Source organism: Ochotona curzoniae, unplaced genomic scaffold, assembly GCF_017591425.1.
Source record: "Ochotona curzoniae isolate NIBS_2020 unplaced genomic scaffold, NIBS_Ocur_1.0 scaffold_1037, whole genome shotgun sequence".
Lineage (NCBI taxonomy): Eukaryota > Metazoa > Chordata > Mammalia > Lagomorpha > Ochotonidae > Ochotona > Ochotona curzoniae.
In genome coordinates, this window is record NW_024467083.1 from 31,452,402 (window position 1) to 31,461,597 (window position 9,196).

Below are 9,196 nucleotides of genomic sequence, written 5' to 3' on the forward strand. Positions count from 1 at the left end.
TGCAAAGTCAGGACCCAAACCCAGACACTCCAGTGCGGAAGCTAAGCCAAATGTTGGTCTGTCACATCAGTGTTTTAAAATTTACATCTCCACCTATCCTCTTTGGTGTATATTTAATTATATTCAAATATCTATATTCTAGCTTTACAATTTTCATGGATATACTTATATAAGCCACTATGAAGTGATCATTTATTCTTATGTTTATATAATTGTTTGTATCATTTATATTGCAATCTACATTACTAATTCTAAATGCATATTTCTAAATGCTTCAAAATATCTAAATGGTCTCTATATCTTGTTTCCCTAAAACTAATAACCTTGCAGATAGCCTCACATTAGCACTTTAGTATTCTTTGCTACTATTGTGACAGATTTCACATGGGTCTTATATTTTGTTTTGTATTCATTTGTTATGTTTCAACATATAATAAAATAAATCAAGCCTTAATATGCAGTGTGAGGGTATGATAAACTTGTGTCTATATATATACCTGTGGATGGGTGTATGTGCTCTCATTAATGAGCATGAATTCATTTAACCAACAGGGTGAAATGAATACAATGTTTTAACACAGCATCTATTATTTTAACAATGATTTATATACAACAACTTGTTCTCCATGAGGAACTCACAATTTGGAGAACAGGAATGTAAATAACCACAAAACATCATGACTCCAGCGATGGGCATGTCTAGAGAGCTGCCATAACAAAGAGTGAATCATGGCTTTGGGAGTCAGGGAATTCTATAAAGGAAGTGACGTTGGAGTACTCACCAATGATGAACCATAAGTAGTTCTATGCTAAAGGACATTCTCAGAAGAAAAAAATACGTACAAAGGTCTGTAATCTGAAATAAATCAGCACCCTGAGAGAATGAAATCACTGCCCGTGATTTCACTCAATGTTTTGTAGGGTGGCAGGTGGGTGAGGAGGTAGTGATGATGAGAGGGGCCTAGATGCAGAAGAGTAGATTGGAGCCAGTTTAAGAAGGAATTCTATGCCTTCATAAATAGTTTGAAGATTTTTCAGTAGAAAATTGAAAGCAAAGGGAATAAGATAACAAATGTTACTTTCTAATTATATATGAAAGGATGGTTATTCTCTGCGTATTTGGACATTAAATAGAAGAAAGACAGATCAGATGCATAGGAAAAGGAGCTTTTTGCACAATGTGTAAAAGATCATAAAGACCTGAGATATGAAAGAAGGGAGTGCGATTGATACCAGTTAGAAGCTGAAGGAACAGCATGTTGTGTGTGGTGACTATATGTTAGGAGAGGGTAGAAGGAGAGTCCAGGATAATGCCTAGCTTTGTAGGCAAACAAGCAAACAAACAAAAAGACAGTATGGGTTGACCATTGTCCGAAGTGGAACCTTGGGAGGCAGAAATCTTTAGAGAAAGATTTTGCCTTATTTATGTTCACATTGGCTTAGTTCAGCCAAAAAGTAAAAATCCTAAAAACATAAGTAGATTCACTAAGATTAGAAGGGCACTCAGAAATTTATCTGAAGACGTCATGTTATTTGGAAGAGTTCTCAACCTAACTGGTAAAAAAGAAAAAAATATACCACATTTACCACAGACTTTAGGAAATCTGAGTACTAATCCTGGTTCTTTTTATTTTTAAAGATTTATTTATTTTTACTGGAAAGATATACAGAGAGAAGGAGAGACAGAGAGGAAGATCTTCCATCCATTGATTCACTCCCCAAATGTCCACAGCGGCCAGAGCTAAGCTGATCCAAAGCCAGGAGCCTGGAGCTTGTTCTGGTCTACCATGCAGGTTCAGGGTCCCAAGGCTTTGAGCCATCTTCCACTGCTTTCCCATGCCAAAAGAGAACTGGATGGGAAGCGGGGCCACCAGGATTAGAATCGGCACCTAAATGGTATCCTTGCATATACAAGACGAGGACTTTCGCTGCTAGACTAATGCGCCAGCCCTAATTCTGGTTCTTTAATCAATAAAAAGCTGAAATGCGAGAGTCTTTAAAGTAAAGACTGTAGGAGTTAAATCTTTTAGTTTAGTACTTGTCTCTGATATCATGTTGTTGAAAACTCAAGTCATTTTCATCTGTAAGACTTAAATTCTGGGCCCTTTCCTCAACTCCTTTCCCTTTGCTTTTCTTTGTAAGAAGGAAGATATCACGCGTGATGCAGTACTTTTGGGTCTCCAGTTCAGTGATTCAAGATATGTGAACCAGTTTTGTGCCCATTCTTCCACTCAAATACCATGCATTCATCAATAGGCTCATGTTGTTCTAGGGTGTAGAAACACACTGATGAATAAGATTTATATCATATCGGCAAAAGGGACATAGTCCGTCAAGACATGAGTTAGGAAAAACACAGGCTCTAGGATTTACATTCTGGTGGAGTAAGATGGTCCATGCCCTCAGTTTTCCCTTGTTTTCTGCTCTCCAGACTTCTTTCTCAAGGAACACCAAACTCCAGTGCTATTCAATTCCAGAGAACCTTGGCCAAAGTGTGCATGTAGAGAAGTCATCAGTACTGGAAAGACTTCTGGTCTGGGCTTAGGACTATCTTGATTCTAGTCCCTCCAACTTGGTTGGTAGAATTATGGCTCCAAACAGGTGCACCTCTCTGGGCTCTCAAGTCCTCATCTGTTGAACTACAGAGTGGGATCAGATATGTTTTGAGGATTCTTATCACTATGTTGTTTTGAACATCTGAGGTCCAGCTCAAGTCTGGAGTGGGATCTGGAGATCACTCTGGAATGAGTGACGAAATCTAGAACAAGGATGCTGGGGTCACAATGAACTCTACCGATTTGCCCAGAGGAGGTGAGGTTTCAAAGACATGGATGGCATGTGCCTTGTAGGTTACAAAACACTTTCATACCCATTATCTGATTTTATCTTCATGGGAACCAGGTGAAGTAAGTATTATCACTTCCATCTTCATTCAGGAAACCAAAGCCCAGAAAACTAAATGGAAAGTTCCCTGCTAAGTACTTTAGTTTTCTTATTTTGTGTACACAAGAGTTTCATGACATTCTAGTCCACTTTTTTTTCCTCCTCCCCTTACTTTCCATTTCAGAAATAATGAATGGGGCTCATGGATGTTAAGCAGCTTCCAACCCTCCGTAAGTACTTGAACTCAGATTTCAACTCCAAATCTACCAACCCCAAAAAATCTCTGCTCTCAAGCTTGGTCAGGATCTTAAATGCCTACAAGAGTTGTTAAGCCTCATAATCTGGTGAAATGATCCAGGCAAAAGAATAATTTCTTCCTATTTCCCACTCTATTCCCCTAATATGATCAAAAGTGAAAAAATTCAAGACTTTTATACTTGGAATTACATTACAAAAATAGTAAAGAGTAGAATGATGGTAAATTTTAGAATGGGAAAGTATATGCCATACCTAAACATGGCAGCTGCTAATCACATTGAGGGAAGGAGAGTCTGTTTGTAAATATAGATCTGGAAAAACATTTGGATGTCTGGAATCTTAGGTAAAATCTGTTTCTACATGTTAATAACCAACACAGTTATTAAACCATAGGAATATATCCATTTGACAGTACCTAGATTACAGGGTGTAGTTCATAACTTCTCTTCTACACCATTCTGATTCAAAGACTTCTCTGTAGCATTAGCTATGCACCTGCTATGTAGGCATCGCTGTGCTGATCTTAGGAATGGGATGTAGCAGATATCTATTGATCTCTGAGAAGATTTTGGACATTTTAAACATAATTCCTAGCTGCATAGTTTTATATACATTAATTGTTTTAATCTCCATGGAAACTCAAGGAAAGGAGATTTAATTATCATCATCATGCAGTAGAACAAATTATTAAACAAGTTGGTTGTAAGAATTGTGTAGATCCAAGTAGCCAATGTGGAATGTGAGATTTCTATCCAAGTCTGATGGGAGGAGGAAGGTAAGGCATAGAATCACCTTTCAGGAGAGAATGAACCTCGGCTACCCCTGGTTACTCCCCTCATCAGGTCTTGTAGAGATGGAGAAGAAACTAACAGGGTGAAGATGGAAGAAGAAAGCAAGAATCTGCTCCATCACAGTGCAGAAGCTTTGATGCAGAAACAAGACACTCCCACACTCAACAGGTGACCGCAGGGGCAGGGTCCTACAGGGAGGAACCAGCTGTTGGAATGCCAGCCTGCGTGATGAGCCAGGCAGATGCCAAATGGCTGTCTCACAGTTCAAGCCAGGCCAGCATCCTTTATATAAAGACAGCCTTCTTCCCAGACTTCTTAGCCTGAATGTCTGTTTACCTATGAGGAAGGTGAGTCTATGAACTGGGTTTTGGTATTTGGATGTGGGGAAAGGGGGTTTTGTGTTTAGGACTCTGTAGGATCACAGGGGTGCGGCACAGTGAACAGAGGAGCTGGGAGAATGAGTGGTACATAAACCTACGGAGAAAATTTGGTGAACTTTTAGTGGGCATAAGAAGAGTATCTGTGGGATTTATGAGGAGAGCTGGGCTATGAAGTCAATGTAGTTAACTTTAGTAACCCTGGCTTCAACCACAAGTGCTATCTTCCCTCACTAGAACCTGGAAAAGATGCACTGGGAATTTATACCTTGGGAGTAGTCTTGTGAGGTAAGGGGATCTTCTCTGAGAGAGTGTTCTAGATATTCTCTAGAGGTGAACAGTATGTGAGGCTTTGTCCTCCATGAGAAGTACTTTTAGAATTTGCAAGTTGATTGGAAGATGTTGTGTTGGATGAACCATTTGCCAAATCAGCCCCTCTTATAGTCAGCGGGCTGTTAAGCAGCTAGATTCTGATGAATGCAGAACCATGTGGCTGCCCTCTTTCTGCTGAAGGCTGGTGTGTGCAGTGCACCTGCTGCTGCACGGGACTATAAATGTGTCAGTCTTGCAATCAGATATCTTGCACTTTCTGGGTCACTCCACCTGAAGTACCTGTGCTGCATCTTTTAGAGGGACTGGGGAGAGAACATTGTTACAGGCAGCAGACTGACACACTTCAAATTACTGACCACAGCCACCTGCCTGAGCTAGTTACCATTTTGATTTTAAGTCCTTTCAAGGCTGGTGTGTTTTGTCCTTGCAGGGTTTTGCATATGCATGAGGGCCTATCCAAGTGAATATATGTGAAAAATCTTGAATATAGATAAACATCTACTGTCAGATTTGAGCTGCCCAATAATTGGCTACATCTTTTATTTTTCCATGATGCTTTAAAACTTGAAGCAGATGGTGCCTGAGGGCTTATTCCCTTATGCAAGATTTTTTTTTTATGTTTGCACATGTTAATGCACTGTTAGTATGTGTGTGAGAGGGAATCCAAACTGCAGTGGGTGTGGAGTCCCCACTTTTGGGTGCAGCCTTAGGACCAAGGACCGCCCCTTCCAGATAGGAGTTGAGCCAGTGAGGTGAATTCTTGTGTCACCAGTGCCCTCTGGTGCTGGACACTGGCATATTCACCCTTGCAATATAGATTTCGGATGGCAGCAACCCTGGAAGAGCCCAGTTGCTTGGGTAGGCCAAGAAAAGATCATTTGACAACGGTAATTCAGCATGGGTCCATCTAATTGGGTAAAGATTCTTGGAGGAAGGTTGAGGGGGGAGGCGGGAAAACAATCAAAGAAGATGCAGAGTATCTTCCTCTGGGTTGTGCCGGTTGCTCACTGACTCTTACCAGATATCATCTTGGTCTCCCTGCCCTCAGATCCCATTCACCCATCTGCCTCAAGACCATGTGTGATCAGCAGCCGATTCAGTATTGCCTGCCACTCCCCCAGTGCTGCGTCAAGGGTTCCTCCTTCAATGCCAATGGCCAGTCCTTCAATGCCTCCTATGTCAACGGCCAGTCCACCTCTGCCAACAACCAGATGGTAATCCAAGCCCCTTGTGAGATGCAAGTTGTGGAGTGTCCCACATTATGCCCAGTTCAAGTTTGTCAGGCTCCATGTCAGTCTAAGAGTACCCAAGTGAAGTGCCAGGCTCCGTGCAAGTCTAAGGGTACCCAAGTGAAGTGCCAGGCTCCCTGCAAGTCTAAGGTCACCAAGGTGAAGGGTCAGGCTCCCTGCCAGGCCCAAACAGCCTGTGTTCAGTGCCAGGCTCCTTGCCAACCTGAAGTTTCCTACGTGCAATGTCAAGTCCCCTGCCCTGCTCAGACTTGCTATGTAGAATGTGCTCCAGTCTGTTACACTGAAACCTGTTATGTGGAGTACCCAGTCCAGACCTACGTACCCCATCCAACTCCTCAGCCTGTCTACACGTGCATAGAACGTTCTCCTGTGCACCAGACTCAGGGAAGATTCTCCACTCAGGGTCAGTATCAGGGGTCCTACAGCAACTGTGTCCCCCAGCGCCAGACCCAGGCTTCCTACAGTAGCTGTGCTCCCCAACGCCAGTATCAAGGATCCTATGGTAGCTGCGCTCCGCAACGCCAGTATCAAAGATCCTATGGTAGCTGCGCTCCCCAGCGCCAGTATCAGGAATCTTACAGTAGCTGCGCTCCCCAGCGCCAGTATCAAGGATCCTACAACAGCTGCGCTCCCCAGCGCCAGTATCAAGGATCCTACAACAGCTGCGCTCCCCAGCGCCAGTATCAAGGCTCCTACAACAGCTGCGCCCCACAACGCCAATCCAGGCCTTCATTTAGATCCTGTGGACCACAATACCAGAACCAAGGTTACTGCAGCAGCTTCACTGGGCAGCGTCGATCTCAGAGTGCCAGCAGATGCCTCCCTTCTCGTCGGCTGCAGCCTGCTACCCGCAGCTGTTCCCCACCACGCCGCACTGGGCCAAGCTATAGCAGCTGCCTGCCATCAAGATGCTCTTCTGGTTCCTACAACTACTGCACCCCACCCCGCCGCTCTGAACCCATCTACGGCAGCCGCTGCCCTCGCAGCCCTTCTCCCAGCTGTTCTCAGAGACGCGGACCCAAATGCCGGATTGAGATTTCCTCACCCTGCTGCCCCAGGCAGGTCCCCCCACAGAGGTGTCCTGTTCAGATTCCCCCCATCAGAGGCTCCTCACAGAGCTGTGCTCCACAGTCCTCCTGGGGTGCCTCCTGTCCAGAGTTGAGGCCACGATTCGAGCCACGTCCACTGCCAAGCTCCTGTCCTCCACGACGTCTTGACCAATGTCCAGAGTCCTCCTGGCAGCGAAGCCCACGCCCTGCTCCTCGTCAATGTCCGCGTCCAGAACCTCTCGTATGTCCTCCACCTCGGCGGTTTTCAGAGCCCTGTTTGTGTCCAGAACCACGACCCCGTTCAGGGCAGTGTGAGAATCCAGAACCCCAGCGCTGTGAGAGCCCAGAGCCTTGTCGCCTTTCCAAGCCAATCCCACTCCCATCACCCTGCTCAAGCCCAGAACCATGCCGGGAGCCTCCACGCTGCTCCAGCCCCTGCTCATTCCCAAATCCAAGTTCTTGCCGTCAAGACCTAGGCTGTAATGAGTCCAACCCATGCCGCCTGGACACTGAGGCGCCCAGCTGCGGCCCCTCAAGTTACCATCCAGGGCAAGAGAGTGGTGTTGGCTGTGGGTCCGATGATGGGTTTCCAGAGCCACAGGGTCTGGGTGGTTGTGGAGGCCAAGGAAATGCATCCACTGGAGCGAACAGTGGGGCTTGTTTTGGAGCCAAAGGTGCCTACTTTTAAAAAGTGGTTGAGCTGATCTCTGCCTTCTGTGCTGAAAATATTGTCCCTACTCTTCAAACAGCTGCAGTTTGCAGTGTGGTCTTGTTTGCTTCTCTTCAAAGCTGCTTAGAGGCTCGCTGCTGCCCTGCCTGACTCCTTTTGCATATCATCTCAGCATCTATATTTGGGCGTCACACACTTCTGCAATATCACATGTGACTCCTCATGTGCACACATGTCCAGCTAGACCAGTCTGGCTACCAGGGCACATCTTGGATGTTGCCCAGAACATTCCTTAGGCATCTCTGCCTCCAAGTTTCTTCTCGTGCTTTTATCCTCTACCTGGACCACTACTTTTCTATTCTTGAGCATTTGAGATCCAACTCAACTTCAAGACCTCTCCCTGGAGCCTTTCCAGATTGTTCCCCTCCCTTGCCTTAGCAGTCTTGGATGGCTTCCTGGAACTCATTGTATCACTCACATCAACTATCTGGAAACTCCCTTACAACAATTTTCCTTTCAGGTGGGTCTACTTTAGCCATATAAGCAGCAGGCGAACGCCCACCTTACTAGGGATCAGAATATTCGTAAATTTCTATGTCAGTCCTGGAGCTAGTGATTGCTCACCAAAGCTTGAACTTGAGCCATGCTCTGTCTTGGTGGACTACTGTGGGAAGTGAGACACGAGGAGGTCCCGTAACAATAAAGATCAATATATATACATGTCCTGAGACTTGAGTATTGACTTTTCTTACTCCGTCTTGACTTGAGTTGAATTTTTTAACAGTGATAAAATATACATCGGAAGGTTTACTGCACTGACCATGAGTCAACGTGCCATGTGATGACATCTAGAGCATTCACACTTTCCTCCCAAAGAACTCTGTTCCTCTTGCAGAACTAAAACTCTACCCACCACATAGCAACACCTCCTGCCCTACTCTCCTTTCCCCTACTAACCACCATTCATTTTGTTTTGAAGAGTTTGTATTTACCCTGATTTCACATTAGCATAATGAGCCTTTTGGGCTCATCCCTATTGTGACATTTATTATCATTTTATTCCTGTTGATAGCTGAATAGCCCATCTTCCATTACATATAATACCACACTTAATTTTTTTTCCAATGATGAGTGGTCAGACAATTGGATTGCACTCACATTTTGGCTATGGTGAACACTACTGCCACGAACATGGGTGTACAAATATCCCTTTGAGCACCTCATTCAAAGTATGAGCAATAGAAGTAGAATTGCTCAATCATTTATCAATTCTGCTTTCCAATTACTTGAGGAGTGGCCAATCTGTTCTCATAGTGGCTGCACCATTTTATATCTCCATCAGCAGCATGCAAGTCTAATTTTTCCGTATCTTTTCCAACTTTTGTTATTTTCTGTTTTTTCTTTTAAATTTTTTCTTTGTTTTGTGAGCTGGCAGAAGTTTTCATTTTGATTTATTGCTTTTCTTCTTGGATTGATTGAACATGTAGCCTGTTTTCCTTGGCCTAGACTGAGTTGCTTTGTGCGTTTTCTATGCCCCCTCAGTGTCCCTGGCCCCTGTTGTCAAGGATGTAAAGAAAGGCAAGAG

At 44.3% G+C, this 9,196-nt stretch overlaps 1 protein-coding gene across 1 annotated transcript; it reads left to right on the forward strand.

Moving 5' to 3' along the window:
* Window positions 1-5,718: 5,718 nt before the first annotated feature.
* Window positions 5,719-7,629, forward strand: LOC121168867 (keratinocyte proline rich protein). Its single transcript, XM_040999362.1, has 2 exons — window positions 5,719-6,308; window positions 6,357-7,629. Exons 1-2 carry the CDS (start codon window positions 5,719-5,721, stop codon window positions 7,627-7,629), a joined length of 1,863 nt encoding a protein of 620 aa, XP_040855296.1.
* The last annotated feature ends 1,567 nt before the right edge of the window (window positions 7,630-9,196 follow it).